We start from the raw sequence: 20,537 nt of genomic DNA on the forward strand, positions 1-20,537 counted from the left end.
CTTTGGGTACATCCCAAGGAGTGGGATGGCTGGATCAAACGGTAGGGTTATATTCAGGTTTCTGAGGAATCTCCAGACTGACTTCCATAGTGGCTTGACCAGTTTGCATTCCCACCAACAGTGGGTTAGTGTTCCTTTTCCCCCACATCCTCGCCAGCATCTGTTGTTGGTAGATTTCTGCATGTGAGCCATTCTAACCGGGGTGAGGTGAAACCTCATTGTGGTTTTGATTTGCATTTCCCTGATTCCTAGTGATCTTGAACATTTTTTCATGTGCCTGTTGGCCATTTGGATTTCCTCTTTTGAAAAATGTCTATTGAGGTCCTTGGCCCATCTCTTAAGTGGGTTGTTTGCTTTGTTTTTGTAGAGTTTCTTGATCTCTTTGTAGATTCTGGTTATTAACCCTTTATCTGTTGCATAGTTTGCAAATATTTTTTCCCATTCTGTCAGTTGTCTCTTGACTCTCCTGACTGTTTCTTTTGCAGTACAGAAGCTTCTCAATTTGATGCAATCCCAATAGTTGATTTTGGCCTTGACTGCCTGTGCAGGACCTGTATGCCAGGAAACAGGAAAATCTATCAGAAATGGATAGATTCATGGAACCTTTTTAAGTTAAATTTATTTTAATTGACAATTATATTTATATGTTTGTGGGGAAGAGTGCAATGTTTCTGTGCATATATACATGGTGGAATAATTTAATGGGGCTAATTAAATTATCCATCAGCTTATTTCCTTGTGGTGTTATACCAGGCAGAAAATCCATGGGTTCTTGTCAGCTGCCTTTGCCAATCAAACATACCCACAATGCTTGCTCTCAGAGTAGAAAAGATTATATTTAAATCTGCACAATTCAGGCGCGAGCCCAGTAACTACATACTAGGCTCCCAGAGGAGCTGGAAGTTACAGGTCCTGGGGCTTCCTTATAAGGAAGTTATACATATTCATTAAGTTTAGGGAAGTTCCAGGCAGAGTTATGCATTTCAGAAAGGAGTAGGCACACATGCCTGCTAAGGTGTCATGTGTGTTACATTATTTCATGTTCATCTGGTGTTGAAGATTTAACATAAAGAGAGGGGTTAGCTTCATATCAGGAAGGTGATGGTGAGGGGCCAAGCCCGGCTTCAGCACAGGTGCCACAAAGCGGCCACAGCTGAATCAGACTTGCATGCGACTCCTGCATGAAATGTGTTAACCACTGAGTGTGGCTGCATCCAATCAATGGCTTCCTCCTGGTCCTTCCCGCCCCTTTATTTGCAAGAACACCTGGTTATTCTCAGCATTTAGCCAATGATAAGCTACTTGTTTTGCTTCTGTGGGGGCAGAGAGGTGTGTTGAGCTCTCCTGCAGTTTATAACTTATGGAGTTAAAAGAGGGAAAGGGCATCACTGTCATCTGGATACTTCCTACTTCACTGGGGCCATGAGCCCTAAAGGGCTTCAAGCAGGATGCAAATGAATTTTAAGGACTGGGGAGCAGGATCCCATGGAGGTGAAAGGTCTTGCAGTAGGAGGTCCAGCTCGGGCTTTCTTGGCTACAAATGAAAATGGTTGGAAAATGAAGAAGATGGAGACCAAATAAGCAGAGAACAGGAAAGCAGATGGGTAAGTCAGCCAAACCCAGCAGAAGCTGGAGCACTCCGTCCACCAGTCGCTTGAGGTTTCAGTAGTCCTTACTCCCGCTTGTTGGCTGTCCAGTTGATCGGTCGACTTCATGGCTGGACATGTTTACCCAAACTCAGCAGGGCTGTTGGGTCACACAGACTCCCCTTGTTTCTGCCAGGAGAAAGCTCTAAGGCGATCTTAACTTGCTGGATGGCTACAGATAATGCTGGCCAGTGGTTGCCCTCAGGAAGCCAAATTTCGGGATGATGTGGTTAAGTCGTGTTTTACTGAATTCTGTAGCTTTTTTTGGTTTGATTCAAGTATGCTTCCAGCTGACTGGTAAAAATATCCACATCCTTTACCAAGTACTTAAGTCCCCTGGGCTCTCAACATCACAGTCAAATCAGTTTGTTAACCCCCAGGTAGTCGCCCCTAGAATTGTGAGCCTGGGACTTGGGGCACTCTCATTATTTTGAGTTTCAGGCTTTTTTTTTTTAAATAAACATTTATTTGAAATGCAGAGTGACAGACGGAAGGGGAGAAAGAGAGAAGTTTACTATCCGCTGGTTCACTCCGCAAGTGCCCACAACAGCTGGTGCTGGGCCAGACTGGAACTGCCTCCAGATCTCCCACGTGGGTGCAGGAAACCAAAACTTGAGTTATCATCCACTGTTTCCCAGGTGTATTAACAGGCACCTGGATTAGAAGCAGAGCAGCCAGGATGTGAACTGGAACTCAGATACGGAATGATGTCATTGCTGGCAACAGCTTAACCCTCTGTGCAACATTGCCAGCCCCACTCCCATCTCTTTGGGGTGGTTGTGGGTGTTTGCACACAACATACACTTTTGGGTGATTCCTTGTATCCAGTCAGATTGTTTGAGAATCATTGAAATACATCTCCATTCCATAATGAGTATGGTCACATGTAGCCTCAGCAATTTGAAAGGCACAATTGTCAGGTATAGAAAACATGTTTGTCAGGATTATAATACCAACCTTTTCTACACTGAAGGAAGCCCATATGATTCTCTTCAGTGAGTGTCTGAATTAGTATCAGTAGGGGCAAGTGTTAGACAAGCTAAAAATTGGAATGAGTGTCATATACAGATAGGAGATGTATATAGGAAAACGTTGGCTGCTTCATCTGCTGGCTGATTGGTGCCCCTAACAATACATAACTGCTACTTCAGTGGGCCCTTTACTATCACCAGTAACTTCAGTATTAGAGTCCCCATGTGTTGTTTCTTTATTGTCTGCCATTAGAAGTCCCATTTGCCTTCCAAATAGCTCCTTAGGCATGTGGAACCAGAAACGCACACCTGGAATTGGGCTAAATGTGTACTTTTCTCCCTGAAGGCCAGTCCAAGGGCACAATCTCTATTCATACTCTATGCCCATTCTGTAACTGGATTTTTTGTTTTCTAATTAGGTTTTCTGGGTTCCTTATATATTCTGGATATTAATCCTTTGTCAGAAGAATAGCTTAAATATGCTCTCACCTTATGTTGGTTGTTTCTTCATTTTGCGGATTGTTTCCTTGACTGTGCAGAAGTTTCTCTCTTTGATACATTCTGATATGTTTTTGCTTTTCTTTTTTGTGCTTTTGGGATCTTATTCAAAAAAAAAGCATTGTCTGTGGTATTGTATTGAAGTTGTTCCCTTTTTTTTCTAGTAGTTTGATAGTTTTGGGTCTTATATTTAGATCTTTGATCATTTTGAGTAGATTTTTGTATAAGAGGGAGGGAACATCTTAGTTCAATTAACTGCATATTGATATACAGTCTTCCCTTGCCAGTAACTGAAGAGACAGTCAATGCTCCAATGTGCTTTCAACAACTTTGTCAAAGTTGACTATAGATTCATGGATTCACTTTTTTGATCTCTAATCAGTCTCTTTGTTCTACATGACAATTTTTATGTAAGTACCATGCTGTTTTAGTTGAAATAGCTCTGTAGAATGTCCTGAAATCTAGTATTCTGATGCCTCCCTCTTTGTTGTTGTTTTTGTTCAAGATTGAATTTTATAAATTTTTAATAGTTGCATGAAAAATGTAGTTGGTATTTTCATGGAGACTGCATTGAATCTGGAAATCTCTTCGGGTAGTATGGACATTTTAATTATATCTTGCAATCTTTTTTGTTTTGTTTTCTTTACCTCTTTCAGTAGTGTTATGTAATTTTCATGGTAGAGATCTTTCATACCCGTGGTTAAATGGATTGCAAGGCATTACAATTTTTTGTAATTACTTCTTTCTGGTGCAGTCCATTATTGGTGTATAGAAATGCTGCTGAGTTTTGCATATTGAATTTGTACCATGCAACTTTACTGAACTTGTTTTTCAGTTCCACTAGTCTCCTGGTGAATGTACTCAGGTTTATTTCCGTACAAACTCATGTCATCTACAAACAGGGGCAATTTGATTTCTTCCTTTCCTATTTGTCTACCTTTTATTTCTTTCCCTTGCCTAACTGCTTTGGCTAAAACTTCCAATGCTATATTGAATAAGAGCAGTGAAGGTTGACAGCCTTTTCTGGCTCCAGATCTTAGAGGACATGGTTTCACCTTTGCTCCTTCCAGGATCATGTTGGCTATGGGTTTGTCCCATCTGGCCTTTACTGTGTTGAGGTGTATTCCTTCTATACTAATTTATTTAAGGTTTTTGGTCACAAGTAGATGCTGAATATTGCCAAATGCTCTCTGCATCTGCTGAGGTGATCACATGAATTTTGCCCTTTTTTCTGTTGATGTGATATATTAGTTATTGACTTCCATAGGCTGAATATTTCTGAATCCCTGATAGAACTCATACTTCATCATACTAAAGGACTTTTGTTGGTGTGTGTGTTGAATGCCAATTGCTAGTATACAGTTGAGAATTTTTGCATCTGTGTTCATCAGGGATATTGACCTAGAGTTTTTTCTGTTGTGTCCTTGACTGGTTTTGAAATCAAGGTAATGCTAGCCTCATAGAATGCATTGGGAAGGGTTCCCTTCCTTTCGATTACTTGGGAGTACTTTGAGATTAATTAGTGTTAGTTCTTCCTTAAGAGTTTGCTAGAATTCAGCAGTGAAGCCATCTGGTCCTGGGCTTTTCTTTGTCCGGATACTTCTTGTTACACTTCCATCTCACTACTTTTTATTGGTCCATTCAGGTTTTCTTTGTTGTTCAATCCTGGTCAGTTACAGGTGTAGAAATCTGTCCTCCTCTTCAAAGTTTGCCAATTTGTTGGTGTGTAGTCATTCATGATACTCTGTAATGCCTCTTTATGCTTCTTTGGTGTCATTTGTAATGTCTCCTTTTCCATCTCTGCTTTTATTTATTCAAGTCTGCTTTCTGGTTTTACTCTAGCTAAAGATGTATGTTTTATCTTTTCAAAAAACCAAATTTTTTACTTCATTAATCTTTTCTATTTTAGTTTCCTATTTTATTTATTTCTTCTCTGATGTTTCTTTCTTTCCTCCTAGCTTTGGGCTTGGTTGTATCTTGCTTTCTAGGTCCTTAAGTTGTAGTTAGGTTGTGGTGTGTGTGTGTGTGTGTGTGTGTGTGTGTGTAGGTGCTTACTGTTATAAACTTTTCATTAGAATTACTAGAATTGCTTCCGCTGTGTCATAAGTTTCAGGTTATTGTGTTTCTATTTTCATAAGATTCAAAGAATTTTTAAATTTTCCTTATTTTTCAAGGACCCGTTTTTCATTCAGAAGCAAGTTGTTCCATTTCCATTATTTGGATAACTTCTAGAGTTATTTTCTCTTTCGCTGACCATTTCTAATTTTACTCCATTGTGCTCAGAGAGGATAATGTGATGATTTTGATTTTTTTTTGAATTTGCTGGGATTTGTTTTTTGTTTTTGTTTTTGTTTTTTTTTAGTCATTAAAATTAGGAAGATTTATTTTTTTAACTTTTTTATTTGAGGAATATAAATTTGCAAAGTACAGCTTATAGATTACAATGGCTTCCCCCCCATAACTTCCCTCCCACCCGCAACCCTCCCCTTTCCCTCTCCCTCCCCCCTTCCATTCACATCAAGATTCATTTTCAATTCTCTTCATATACAGAAGATCAGTAAAGAATATATTAAGTAAATATTTCAACAGTTTGCACCCACATAGAAACACAAAGTGAAAAATACTGTTTGAGTACTAGTTATAGCATTAACTCACAATGTACAGCACTTTAAGGACAGAGATCCTACATAAGGAGTAAGTGCACAGTGACTCCTGTTGTTGACTTAACAAATTGACACTCTTGTTTATGGCATCAGTAATCACCCTAGGCTCTTGTCATGAGTCACCAAGGCTATGGAACCTTTTGAGTTCAACAACTCTGATCATATTTAGACAAGGTCATAGTCAAAGTGGAGGTTCTCTCCTCCCTTCAGAGAAAGGTACCTCCTTCTTTTCACTGGGATCTCACTCGTGGAGATCTTTCATGTAGGGTTTTTTATTTTTTTTCCCCCAGAGTGTTTTGGCTTTCCATGCCTGTAATACTCTCATGGGCTTTTCAGCCAGATCCAAATGCCTTAAGGGCTGATTCTGAGGCCAGAGTGCCATTCAGGGCATCTGCCATTCTATGGGTCTGCTGTGTATCTCACTTCCCATGTTGGAATGCTCTCTCCCTTTTTTATTCTATCAGCTATATTTGCAGACACTAGTCTTGTTTATGTGCTCCCTTTGGCTCTTAGTCCTATCATTATGATCAATTTTGAACAGAAATTGATCACCAGGACTAGTGAGATGGCCTATCCTAAAGACTACTCTATGTGCTGGTGGAAAGAGAATGTATCCTGCTGTGGTTGGATGTAATGTTCTATTTTTATAAGACTCATTTGGTCTATGGTACAATTTAATTCTGATGCTTGTTTTCCAGTGATCTGTACGCTGACAAAAGTAGGGTGTTTTAGTCCCCTCAAAGCCATCGCAGGCTCAGAAAGATCCACAGTACAACTGGGCAGGAGTATGGGACGAACATGCAGCACTGCTCACACCCACCAAAGCCAGAGCTTGCACTGCCCTGGTGGGGTCAAAGTTGAGGAAGTAGGGGAGATGGTCCTCATTCCACAGAGGTGATCACTCCTTCTTAAGGTTTTGGATATAGGACCCACTTTGCTGTGCAGAACTACGTGACCAGTGTAGTGCAGGGCACCGCTTAGGCTAAAATGTTGGGGTCACAGTTGCTGCTGGGTCTAGCTAGGTTTATGAGGCTGTGGTCCTCTTGCCTGTACAGTGGAGTGACTGTGGATCCCCAGGGATGAGGATATACAGGGGTTTCTATCTCCTACAGCAGTACAGATTCCAACTGTGGCTCCTTTCTCAAGATGGTGTCATGGAGCAAGCATTTGGTACCAGTTGGATTCTCAAATTCCCAGCAAGACTGAAAAGCATAAACATTACAGACCTCTGAGCTGAAAGCTGGCATGTCGGGGCAGCTAGTCTTGCTTTCCCACCCATCTGATGTGAACTGATGCTGGGGAAATATGTTCCTGACAATCCTCCACACCCAGCATCTCCCAAAGCACCCTGCAGGCCATGCTGCCTCACTCTGGGGCACGGCCAAGGAGCACAAATCTGTTCTCCCTCCTGTGTGCAGGGACCCATGGGGGCTGAGGCTCTGTCCTGAGGACTGGCAAGAAGACAGGCACGGGAATGGGCCAGCTAACCCCTGTGGTGGCTCCGGTGATAGGCCGGCTAACACTCATGGCACCTCCAGTGATGGAAAGCACAGGAACCATTCCCGCTGGATGAACTGGAAACCTGAAGAGTGGGAGACACATGCTATTGCCTCGTTCAGGGACAGCATTGTGGTGCAGCAGGCTGCTGCCTGCCACCTGGTATCTCATTTCAGCACCAATAAAGTCCAGGCTGCTCTGTTTCTGATCCAGCTCCTTGCCAGTGCACCTGGGAAAGCAGTGGAAGATGGCCTGAATGCCTAGGCCCATGGCACACACATGAGAGACCAGGATGGACTTCCAGGCTCCTGGCTCTGGACTGATGCAGCCCAGCCATTGCGGCCTTTTGGGCAGTGAACCAGCAGACAGATACAGGCATGCCAAAGGCCACTAACACCCACCTCAAAAGATGAGTGTCCTTAATAGAAATGGGAACACCCTAAATTCTGCCTCTTTTGTGTTTATGAGAAGACTGATATTGAAAATGGGCTTGATTTCTTGAGCACATGAAAAAAATTAATATTTATTTATTTTATTCAAAAGGCAGAGTTACAGAAAGAGAAGCAGCGACAGATCTTCCATCCACTGATTCACTCCCCAAATGCCTGCAATAGGTGGAGATGGGCTAATCCAAAGCCAGGAGCTAGGCACTTCTTCTGGGTCTCCAACATGGATACATGAGCCTGAGCATTTAGGCCATCCACCGCTGATTTCCCAGGCATTAGCAGGAAGCTGAATCAGAAGTGGAGCAGCCAGGACTCAAACCAGCACCCAATGGGATGTCAGTACTGCTGACAGAGACTTAACCTACCACGCAACAGTGCCACCCCCTCATGCATTTTTTTCTTCCCTCCCACAACGTCCCTCCCACCCGCAACCCTCCCCTTTCCCACTCCCTCTCCCCTTCCATTCACATCAAGATTCATTTTCGATTCTCTTTATCTATAGAAGATCAGTTTAGCATACATTAAGATTTCAACAGTTTGCTCCCACACAGAAACATAAAGTGAAAAATAAGATGATTTTTTAAATGATGATGAAATCAGATCAGACCTATTGTCATGTTTAATCCCAGTGAGAGTCAAATGGAAATTGATAATTTCTTCTTTTTTTTTAACAGAAGATCAGTTTAGTATACATTAAGTAAAGATTTCAACAGTTTGCACCCCCATAGAAACACAAAGTGAAACATACTGTTTGAGTACTCGTTATAGCACTAAGCCTCAATGTACAGCACATTAAGGACAGAGATCCTACATGAGGAGTAAGTGCACAGTGACTCCTGTTGTTGACTTTACCAATTGACACTCCTGTTTATGGTATCAGTAATCTCCCTATGCACCAGTCATGAGTTTCCTAGGCTATGGAAGCCCCTTGAGCTCTCCGACTCTTATCTTGTTTAGACAAGGTCATAGTCAAAGTGGAGGTTCTCTCCTCCCTTCAGAGAAAGGTACCTCCTTCTTTGAAGACCTGTTCTTTGCACTGGGATCTCACTCACAGAGATCTTTCATTTAGTTTTTTTTTTTTTTTTTTTTTTTTTTTTTTTTTTTACCAGAGTGTCCTGTCTTTCCATGCCTGAAATACTCTCATGGGCTTTTCAGCCAGATCGGAATGCCTTTAGGGCTGATTCTGAGGCCAGAGTGCAGTTTAGGACATCCGCCATTCTATGAGTCTGCTGAGTATCTCACTTCCCATGTTGGATCACTCTCCCCTTTATTTATTGTATCGGTTAGTGTTAGCAGGTACTAGACTTGTTTATGTGCTCCCTTTGACTCTTAGTCCTTTCATTATGATCAATTGTGAACTGAAATTGATCACTTGGAATAGTGAGATGGCATTGGTACAAGCCACCTTGATGGGATTAAATTGGAGTCCCCTGGTATGTTTCTAACTCTACCATTTGGGGCAAGTCAGCTTGAGCATGTCCCAACTTATACATCTCTTCCCTCTCTTATTCCCACTCTTATGTTTAACAGGGATCACATTTCAGTTAAATTTCAACACTTAAGAATAACTGTGTATTAATTACAGAATTAAACCAGTCATATGGACAATGGGTCCAATAGTTACTGTAGGACAAAGGCAAAGAAGGAAAAACGTGTGAACAGAAATGATAACTAAAGGGGCTCTCTCCAATACTGAGGCCTGAGTGGGGAGAGAAGAGATGAGTGAAATGCACCACACTTCATATGTAGTTAAGGTTAGTGACCATGAGTGACCTTTTATAAAGAAAGGTGGAAAGTAGAGTAGTGATTTTTAAGAGCTCCAACCTGGGGCCTGCACAGTGACACAGCAAGTTAAAGCCCCAGCATACAGCGTTAGCTTCCCATATGTTGAGAGGAATGGTTGTGGAAAGAGAAGCCCAAAAGACGTGGAGATGATGATAGATGCCTTCACATGCTGTGACCTGAGGACTGATTCTGGACTTCTTGGAGCTGCCCATTTCAGTTCTAGGAGCACAAGGATGGCAAGGGCAGTGAGATTAGCTTATTCTGTTGACAATTCTCTGCAGAGCTCTCTTGATGTCCCTGTTCCTCAGGCTGTAGATGAAGGGGTTCAACATAGGGGTGACCAGAGTGTACATCAGTGAGGCCACAGCACTCTTTCTGGAAGAGGTGGAGAAGGATGCACTGAGATACACACCTAAACCTGATCCATAAAATAAGCAAACGACCAACAGGTGAGAGCCACAGGTGGAGAAGGCTTTGTACTTCCCGTCTGGGGATGGGACTCTCAGAATGGAGGACACGATTTTATAGTAAGAGAAGAGGATCCCTGAGATAGGGAAAAACCCAAATACAATACCAATAAGATATATGACTATGTCATGGTTGAAGGGGTCATCACATGTAAGATTGAGAAGCTGAGAAGGGTCACAAAAGAAATTAGAAATTTCAGCTGCCTTGTAGCAGGTAACTGGTAATAATATCAAGTTGTGCACCAGGGATTCCAAAAGGCTGCTGAAAAAAGACACTGTAACCAAGAAAGCACAGCGGCAGGGGTTCATGATGACCTGGTAATGCAATGGATGACAAATGGCGACAAACCGGTCATAGGCCATCACGGTCAGAATCAAATCATCCATGCATCCACAGATGAGAAAGAGAGACATCTGTGTCAGGCAGCCCACATAGGAGATGACTGTGCTGTGAGTGTGGATGTCCACAATCATCTTGGGAACCGTGGTGGAGGTAAAACCCATGTCAGCCAAGGACAGGTTGCAGAGGAAGAAGTACATGGGGGTGTGCAGGTGGGTGTCAGAGATGATGAGCAGGATGATGAGCAGGTTCCCGAGCACCGTGACCAGGTACATGGACAGGAACAGCACTAACAGGAGGTACTGCAGGGCTGGATCCTGTGAGAAGCCCACAAGATGGAATTCTGGGACACACGTCCGATTTTGTGTTTCAACAGAGCCTGCGCTCCTTCTGGAAAAAGAGAGAGGGATGGAAAAAGTGCCGCTTAGTTTTTTTTTTTCTATAGTTTTAATTCAGCTAGTCAAGGGTATAACATAAGCGCAAGTCTATGGTCCATAGAATAAATAAAATTAAAAGAACTGTCGTTGGAGCAACTGAAAAATGTTAGGAAATCCAGAACACTAGACCTACCAAGTCCATGAACACATCAAATGCAACCTAAACATTTAATAACAAATGCAAAATGCCCTTTTGCCTTCAAAGATAATATTCTAAATAAGGGTAATTAAGAAGCAGTTAAATATACCTTATTTTAGCAAAGGTACAAATTCCATTGACTTAAGTGCACTCTAAATGCTAGGACTGTGTTATGTCAACACTAACTTAATGTTGATCGTTCATGATAGGAAAATACTGTTGTGTGTTCTTTATTTTTCAGAGGTTTCATAATTCTCAGGTTTTCTGGTTTCCCTTCTGTATCTCCTTTTTGTTTGATAGGGAGACACACAGACAGGGAAGGAGGGAGGGAAGAAGGGAAAGAGAGAGAGCAAGCCACCCAGCCAGCCAGCCCATTGATTCACTCCCAAATGTCTACAGTGTCTTGGATGGACTACTGCAGAAGCCGGGAGTTGGAATTTTTTTAACTTTTATTTAATAAATATAAATTTCCAAAGCACAGATTTTGGAATACAGTGGCTTCCCCCCCCAATAACTTCCCTCCCACTCGCAACCCTGGGAGCTGAAACTTGATCCGGGTCTCCTACATGGGTAGCAGTCACCCAAGTACTTGAGTCATCACCACTGCCTCCCACAGTCTGGAAGGAAGCCAAGTCATGAATGATAGCCTGAAATCAAACTCAGACACTCCTAAGTAGGAGGGGGGATCTTAACCATGTTGTGTGCCCACTCCTGTCTGTCTGCTGTGTGATCCATAACTTCTATCCTGGTCATTGGTGGGGGTCAAATTTTGATAAATGTGGTTTAATTAAGTGCACATAATCATACAAAAGCAATGACCACAAATGTAACTTTAGTGTTTTCTACACCTGTCAGGGATCAGAAATAAGGATTTTTATAAGAAATGTCTGAATTTTCAAAAGCTTAAACAGGTAATTTTTGTATTTGCCTCAAGATCTCAGTAAATTATCTTGTGTTTGAGAGGTGTACCTTATTTAAATATTTTCAAAATGTTCCTTTTTTCATAGCAACCTAGTAATGCTGCTTTACAATTTTATGATCATAAACCCTCTTATTTGCAGTTGAAGTGTTTGCTATCAAACAGGGTCCAAAGTCAACTTTGAGTTCCAATCTTCCTATGCCTAAAGAAAATATTGTAGTATTAACCTTTCCTTATCCATGGGTTGCAATTCTCTGTCTGCCCTAAGACAACTGTAGTTCATTATGGTAGCAGGAGAAGCTATGATTGAACTGAGAAAAAAATGCAAAACAGAATTCCAGGAAATAATGCAAGCATACTTTTGCAGATTCTTCATCCATGAAATGGATGTTTGCCCTATAAGACTGTTGCAAGGAAATTTTCTTAATTCTTTTTATCTTTCTTTATTCTTTTTTTTCATATTTAAAACAGAGGTATCTTCCATCTACTGGTTCACTCCTCAAATGCCCACAAGCACAGGCTGAGGCTGGAGCCCAGAATTCCATCCAGATTTCCTATCTGATATCATAAACCTGAGTAACTGGGCCATCACCTGCTGTCTGACATGCATGTTAGTAGAAAGCTTGGTCAGAAGCAGAGTAACTGGGTCTTGACCCAGGTACTCCTCTATGGGATGTGAATTTCCCAAGCTGAGGCTCAACCAACTGCACCACAATGCATGCTCCTTCATGTGAGCATTAGTTTGTGCATCTCTAAGTAGATTTCTTTAAAACTCACCTGAAAGTTACATGAATGTGTCTAGTATACACACCTACTGCCCCTGAAACAGACTAGGGTGCACTGAAGCTGGGTTTTCAGCCCCTCTGGGATGTACATGCACTTCAAGCATTTCATCTGCTTCACATCTTTACCTGGGAGGGGGACATCATCTAATTTGTACGTGCATTGTTACGACAAGCTTTTGAAATCTTTGTCCCTCTCTTCATATCACACAAGTGAGGATTTCTGGTTGAATAGCAAAATTTGATGCACATGTAGTTTTGTCCAACACCTGTTTGCTATCCCAATAAAAACAAACAAATATATCTTTGATATACCAAATATATACTAACTATATATTTGATATACCATCTATATATATACATCACCTATATATTTGATGTATCATCAAATGTTTCTCTGTTTAATATCTAGTAGTAATCCTTTCCTAATAAGAAATTTCAAGTTGTGTGGGAATGTTATTTCTACTTGTCATAATATTTCTGCTTGCTGTATGGAAGGAGTCAGGAAATCAGCATCATTCACCTACAATACGTGCCAACAGGTGTGTAAATCTCTCAACCTCCCCGTGATTGTATTGTCCACTGGACATAGGAAGAATAACACCCATATCTGTGACAGATTATCATCTAGGGGAATTGAGAGCTTAAGCATGTGGTCATCATGATTTTTCAAAATAAAGATTCTGTAATTGGAGAAACAAGAAATTGTTGATAAATGATGCTGGCAAAGGGTACTCTAGAACATGCCTCAGCTCGGGCACAAGGATTGCCTGCCCCCTTCTCTCTGTGCATTTGTGCTAGATGTGAAACACAGCTCTGCCTTGATTTTTGAATACTCAGAAACAAAGATTTTGCTGTAGATTACATTAAGTGTCATTACAGGATCCATGTGCCCTTCACAGAGATGCAAACACGTGCTATTCCATGGTCTCTAGTTCTGTGGGACTTTTCTGAAAGGGATCTTCAAGGAAGCACTGAGTGTGTTAAAGCCACACTGATGACGGCCAGTTATTGCAAGCCATGGAAGGGTCTACTGAACCTGTAACAGAGATCTTCATTGCTGATGCCTCCACTCTGCCAAGCCAGGAATAGGGTCAGGGGAATCAGAAATGAAAGGGAGTGCATCATTCTTCTGAAAAATACATGTACATGGCCGTATTGAAGCTTAGAAGTCTTTAGACAAAAAAAAAGTGTATTTTCCAAAAAAAGCATCTGTAAAAAATTGATAACGTATGGAAAATAATGTATTAGGAAAAAAATCTATGTTCATTTCAAAAGCAGTAATTCATATTTTTCATTCCATTTTTCCATGAACATTCTGAAGTCCTCTCATTGGAGGACAAGAGCTTTGTCAGCTCTGTAGATGAGGTCCCAACTCAAATGACAATGCTGACTCTCAGAACTGCCAACAACTTGCCGTGGAGCAGATAGGATTCAACACTACATTATAAGCATCAGAAACTGGTGTATTCAACTTCTTCATTATCTCCTCCTGCTCAGAAAGACTTAAGCAGAACTCCAGTGATCTAAACTACAGGAAACTCTGAGGACTGTTGGTAATCTCTTTCCAGTTCTGCAGTCAGAAATGGAAACCAACACCCTATTTTTATGTCTCTGAAAAGACAGGAGTGATTACAAGAGTGGTGAGGAAGGAGGTAGAAGTGAAACCCAGGTGTGGGGTCAGGAGAGGCATTTCCTCTGAGTTATCATGGGCCTGGGCTCCTGTGATCTTAGCCTTTGAGCTCCACCACACTTCACACATGACTGCCCACAATCGTCAGAGAAGCCCATGGAAAGAGCACAGTGGACAGAAAGTGAAACTGCTGCTGGGGTTACCAGAGTGGCCATGTGCCCTGTGTCTGATTCAGATGTGGTTTCAGGGTCCAGTGCTGTGGTGTATTGACTAAAGCTACAGCCTGCAGCCCTGGCATTCCATATGGGCAACAGTTCAAGTCCTGGATGCTTCACTTCCAATCCATTTCCCTGGTAACACACCTGGGAAAGCAACATAAGATGACCCAAGTCCTTGGGCTCCTGCACCCACAAGAGAAACCTGGATGGAGTTCCTGGCTTCATCCTGGCACAGCCTCAGCTTATGTGGCCATCTCAGGAGTGAACCAGTGGATGGAAGACCTTTCTCACTCTCTGCCTTTCCCTCTCTCTAACGTTCAAATGAAATAATTCTTTTTTTAAAGATGTGGCCTCAATTCATTGTACCTGATAACCAGATACAAGTCACAAAAATTTCCTGAGCTAATCTGTGCAACAAAACTTGGGAGATTGTGCAGATGTAGTGAAACAGCCTACTTGCAACAGTTCAGAGCCTGGCACTTAGGAAGCCCTTAATAAATGCTCACAATGTTATGGTCTCTGGCATCCTCATCATTGCCTTTATGATCATGTTTCTGAGTTCAGGAGACAGCTTAGAGATGCATTTGCTGCTGTCATGAAGAGGATTCCAAAGGAGTAAGACTTAATACAGGAGGAAAGCCAAACTCTGAATGAGATATCTGGGACTCCTGTGAGAAACAAGAACATAGACTTCACAGTTCTCTGGGATGAAGCTTTGCTTATTGGTTCCCTCCCACAAGTCTAGCCCAACTCTCACTTTTCTTCTGATGAGGAGAAAACAATGTTCCTAAGAGTCCAACCTCCTTCCCTGCTATCCCTCCACACTTACTGGGCTGCGCTGAGTCTCAACTGAAGCATGACCAAGGGTGAGGGCTCCACTGCTCCTCTTCTGCCTGGAGTGCAATGGAGGGAGCCTCGGGCTCTGCACTCAGGACTGGAGACAGACTCAGGCAGGGGCCTCCTGGTGCAGATGCTCACAATGGGAGTGCAGCCACTATGTTTCCACCAGGAAGGCCAAGGTATGAATGTGCCAGCTCATTATTAGGACCTTGGATGCTCAATGCACAGAGCTCCCAATTAGCCAGCCAGTCCATGTTACCCTAGTCCCCGAGGACTTGCCGATATTCATGGAAGAGGAATAGGAGAAAATAAGTGTACCTGGAACCTGTCCACAAGGAAGGTCACCTGTGCCCTTTGGTGCTGACATCCAAGTTGCAAAATCTTGACATAAAACTCAGACTTCTGTTTTCAGTTTCATAGCTGAGTATGTGATTTTTTTTATGTCTCCCAATCCATTTTATTCATCATGAAACCTCAGGAGAATTGTATGTTGTATACCAATAATCAGATACTCTTTTCACTTTCTTGGTTAGCATTAGTCTCTAAATAGAGCTTCCTATTTCATTTCCTAAGACTTTGCTTGGGTTTGTATTTTATGTCTTCGGAACTCACGTGCTTTTTACTAATTTGAATTAGTCTTCATCTCCAGGTTAAGATTCTTACTGAATTATACTCATAGATTACAAAACTATTGATAGTTACATATTTCTTTGTCCTTATACTCCAATACTTCAGAAGCAGTAGGTTAAAAAGCACACTTTAAAAGTTTGCAGAAAACTGTAATTAACTGATAAGTTGATAATATGTATTTTCATGAACTTGTGAAAGATCCTACATATGTACAAAAGCATCGCTAGTTTGTGTATTGTCATATAGTAGATAGCAGTAGTGTGAAGGCAAAGCAGATTTCTGAGTTAGATTTCTTGAATTGCCTCCAATGAACCAAGACTATAAAATTCAGGTAGACACTTTTCATTTTGGGGCTGGTCAGTCTAGTTATTCCAACCATCCTACTGGTCTGGTATAGGAGGAAAAAATGCTTCCAACAGTGCCGCATAGTTCATCTGTATCCCATAGAACACACTTGGCTGAGCTCTCTTGCTGTGGGGCATGACTGGGGAATGAGGTCCCATTGCCCCATCATTCCCAGTAAGCAATAAGAGCTGAGGCTCTCTCCTTAGGACTGTTGGGAAGACAGACAGCCCTGGGCCTCCTAATGTGGATGACTCTTGGAGTAATTGACACAAGCACAATTTTTACTGCATTAGTATCAGACTTTTTAAAAATTAACTCTTCACTTGTATTTAAATGTAGAAGGACAAAGGCCAACAAAGAGAGAGTTCTTCTATTCACCAGGTCACTCCCCAAATACCCACAGAACTTGGCCAGGCAAAAGCCAGGAGCTAAGAACTCAACCCGAGTCTCCCACACAGGAGGCAGGAATGAAATTGCTTGAGCCAAGATCTGCTGCCTCTCTACAAGCACTTTAATGGGAAGAGGGAACTGACAGAGGAGCCAAGAGTCAAACTCAGGTTCTTCAGTATGGGATGTGGGCATCCCAAGGGGAATCCCAACTGCTCGGCCAAATGCCTGCCCTTGGGACCAGCATTCTGTAAGGCTGAAGACACAGGCTGATCTGTCCTCCTGTGTGCTCTTGAGCACTCTGAGATGTACAGAGCTTTTGGTGGTGGTCTATGAGCACCACAGACTGACTAATCTCTCTCTCCAGCATATCAGACAACCTAGCAAGCCATCATGCTCTCAGCCAAATTGTCCTGTAGGAGAGCATTCAGAAAGGCAGGTTTTGTCTGCCTCGTGTATTTATTCCTATTATTATCTGTACCCATGAAGGTACAGATAATTCTTTCATATGCTGATTTCTTTTGGTTTGTTTAAATTCCCAAGAGTGGAATGGCTAGATCATATGGTAGGTCTATATTGAGATTTCTGAGGTATCTCTATACTGTCTTCCACAGTGGCTATACCAGTATATATTCCCACCAACAGTGGACAAGGATGCCTTTTGTCCATATCCTCACCAGCATTTGTTGTTTGTTGATTTTTGTATGAAAGCCGTTCTAACTGGGGTAGGAGATAGAACCTCATTGTGGTTGTGATTTGTATTTCCCTCATGGCTAGTGATCCTGAGCATTTTTTCAAGTGTCTGTTGGCCATTTGAATTTCCTCTTTTGAAAAATGACAGTGTAGGGCCCAGCGCCATGGCACAGTAGGTTAACCCTCTGCTTGCGGCACCAGCATCCCAAATGGGTTCTGGTTATAGTCTCGGCTGCTCCTCTTCCAAGCCAGCCCCCTGTTATGGCCTGGGAAAGTAGTAGAAGATGGCCCTAGTCCTTGGGCCCCTGCACCCACATGGGAGACTTGGAAGAAGCTCCTGACTTCTGGCTTTGGATCGAACAGCTCTGGCCATTGTGGCCATTTGGGTACTGAACCAATGGATGGAATACCTTTCTCTGTGTCTCTCCCTCTCACTGTTTGTAACTCTACCTGTCAAATGAATAAATAAAATATCTTGAAAAAAAAAAGAAAAATGCCAGTCTAAGTCCTCTGCCCATTTCTTAGCTGGATTGTTTATTTTGTTGTGATTGAGTTTCTTGAGTTCTTCAAAAATTCTGGATATTAATCTTTTATCTGTTGCATAGTTTGCAAAGAATGTCTCCCATTCTGTCAATTGCCTCTTCATGTCAATAGTGTTTCTTTGGCAGAGGAGAATTAGCCTATTTTTGCTGTGATTCCCTGTGTTTCTTGTGTCTTTTCCAAGAAGTCTTTGCCTATGCCAATGTCACACAGAGTTTCGCCAGTGATCTCTAGTAATTTCATGGTATCAGGTCATAGATTTTTGTGTTTTATCTATTTTGAGTGGATCTATTTTTGAGTAAGTGTCTAGTTTTTGTGTAAGGGTCTAGTTTCATAATTCTGAGTGTGAAAATCCAGTTTCCCCAGGACCGTTGTTCAAGAGACTGTCCTTGCTCAAGAGATTGATTTTAGTTCCTTCATCAAAAATATTGCTTGTAGATGCATGGATGATGTCTTGAGTGTCTATTCTGTTCCATTGGTATACACATCTTTTTTTTTCCAGTACCAGGTAGTTTTGATAATAACTACCCTGTAGTGTGTCTTGAAATCTGGTATTATGATGCTTTCAATTTGTGTTTGTCTTATAAAATTGCTTTAGCTATTCAGGGTTTCTTTTGTTTCCATATGAATGTTAGCATCATTTTTTCTAGTTCTGAAAAGAATGTCCTTGGTATTTTGATTGGTAGTTCATTGAATCTGTAAGTTGCTTTTGGTAGTATGGACATTTTGATGATATTGATTCTTCCAATTCATGAAAATGGAGGTTTTTACATTTTTTTATCTCCTCTTCCATTTCTTTCTTGAAGGTTTTATAATTTCTATCATAAAAGTCTTTGACCTCCTTGTTTAAATTTATTCCAAGGGATTTAATTTTTCTCCTATCTATTGTAAATGGAATGATCTTAGAAGTTCTGTCTCAGCCATGACATTGTCTTCATATAGAAAGGCTATTCATTTTTGTGTATTAATTTAGTATCCTGCCACTTTACAAACTCTTTTATGAGTTCCAATAGTCTCTTAGTGAGTCTTTGTTTCCCCTATATACAGAACCATGTCATCTGCATGCAGGGATAGTTTGACTTCCTTCTTCCGAATTGGCATCCCTGTGATTTCTTTTTCTTGGCTAATGGCTCTGGTTGAAACTTTATTGAATAGCAGTGGTGAGAATGGGCATCCTTATCTGTTTCCAGACCTTAGTTGCAATGCTTCCAACTTTTCCCCATTCAATAAGATGCTGGCTGTAGATTTGTCATATATTGCCTTGATTCTGTTGAGGAGTGTTCCTTCCATACACAAGTTGCTTAAGGTTTCCATCATGAAAGGGTGTTGTATTTTATCAAATGCTATCTCTGCATCTATTGAGATCATCGTATGGCTTTTGTTCTTCAGTTTGTTAATGTGACATATATCACATTTATTCCTTTTTGAATATTGAACCACCCTGCATACCAGGGATAAATCCCACTTGATCTGGGTGAATGTTCTTTCTGCTGTGTTGTTGGATTCATTTAGTTAGTATTTTGTCGAGGACTTTTGCATCTACATTCCTCAAGGGTATTGATCTATAATTTTTTGTTGTATCTTTTTCTGGTTTAAGAATTAAGGTGATGTTGGCCTCATAGAAGATGTTTGGGAAGATTCCCTCCCTTTCAACTGCTTTGAATATCTTGAATAGATTTGGGATTAATTCCTCATTAAATATCTGATAGAATTCAGCAGTGAAGCCATTTGGTCCTGGGCTTTTATTTATTGGAAGGATCTTATGGGATAACACAAGCAGACAAGTATATGTATTGTGGGAGATCCACAGAAAGGAGAGAGAGAGTGCAAGTGCACCAGTTTGAAGAGATAATGACTGCAATTGGAAACTTCCCAAATTTGAAGAAAGAAGTGGACATACACATTTAAGCTCCATGAACCCCAATTATAACACATTCAACACAATTTATAACTAAACTGTAAAAATAACAAAGAGAAAATCATGGAAATAGCAAGGGAAACATGACTCATCACATAAAATGAAGTTACTAATGAACTGTCAGCAAATTTTTCAGCTTATCCTGGGTGCTTGGAAATTTCCATACTCAGACCACACATCACTTCAAGACATCAGAACCTCTGGTAGTGAAATCCAGGCATCAGAATTGTTAAAGTTCCTTAGAGGGTTTCATAAAAAGGAGCAGTGATATGCTGCATCACGGATAACGAGGTCAAATAAGTTACAAGGATAAGAATGGAAATGTGAGTGGAAAGTACATTAAAATTATGGAACAGATATCAATTCTTTTTTTTATTTTTTTATAAAGGTCTTCCTTTTTGCCTTTGGTTCACCCTCCAATGGCCACTGCAGTTGGCATGCTGCAGCCGGTGCACCGCACTGTCCGAAGGCAGGAGCCAGGTGCTTCTCCTGGTCATTCATGGGGTGCAGGACCCAAGCACCTGGGCCATCCTCCACTGCACTCCCTGGCCACAGCAGAGAGCTGGCCTGGAAGAGGGGCAACTGGGACAGAATCCAGCGCCCCGACTGGGACTACAACCCAGTGTGCCGGCGCCGCAAGGTGGAGGATTAGCCTATTGAGCCACAGGGCTGGCCCAGATATCAATTTTAAATAACAAAAAGGCAAAGTATATTTTCTTTTTCCAGGATAACTTGATCATCCA

The 20,537-nt window shown here is 41.5% G+C and overlaps 1 protein-coding gene and 1 long non-coding RNA gene across 3 annotated transcripts in view; one reads left to right on the plus strand and one right to left on the minus strand.

Moving 5' to 3' along the window:
* The first annotated feature begins 1,230 nt into the window (after positions 1-1,230).
* The window catches only part of LOC149121549 (uncharacterized), a 49,098-nt gene continuing 29,791 nt past the window's right edge, over positions 1,231-20,537 (plus strand). Inside the window, exon 1 of one of the 2 annotated variants that reach the window (XR_016222964.1) lies at positions 1,231-1,604. This is a non-coding gene — a long non-coding RNA (uncharacterized LOC149121549). The remainder of the gene's footprint in view (positions 1,605-20,537) is intronic. The other variant, XR_016222963.1, reaches the window with a different exon arrangement.
* LOC127486434 (olfactory receptor 7E178-like) lies at positions 9,758-15,535 on the minus strand. The gene is made up of 2 exons (XM_070059233.2): positions 15,420-15,535; positions 9,758-10,703 (listed from the first exon to the last, which is right to left on the minus strand). The coding sequence occupies exons 1-2, from the start codon at positions 15,533-15,535 to the stop codon at positions 9,758-9,760; spliced, it is 1,062 nt and encodes a 353-aa protein (XP_069915334.2).

This window comes from Oryctolagus cuniculus, chromosome 16, assembly GCF_051225735.1.
Source record: "Oryctolagus cuniculus isolate XC-2025 breed Fujian yellow rabbit chromosome 16, ASM5122573v1, whole genome shotgun sequence".
Classification (NCBI taxonomy): Eukaryota; Metazoa; Chordata; class Mammalia; order Lagomorpha; family Leporidae; genus Oryctolagus; species Oryctolagus cuniculus.

Bases quoted from the DNA above. Each gene is read 5' to 3' on its own strand.
- LOC127486434 (XM_070059233.2), bottom strand. From the start codon at position 15,535: ATGGACTGGCTGGCTAATTGGGAGCTCTGTGCATTGAGCATCCAAGGT. The intron at 10,704-15,419 runs GTGAGCATCTGC...CTCTTTTTCCAG, and splicing joins ATAGTGGCTGCACTCCCATT to AAGGAGCGCAGGCTCTGTTG.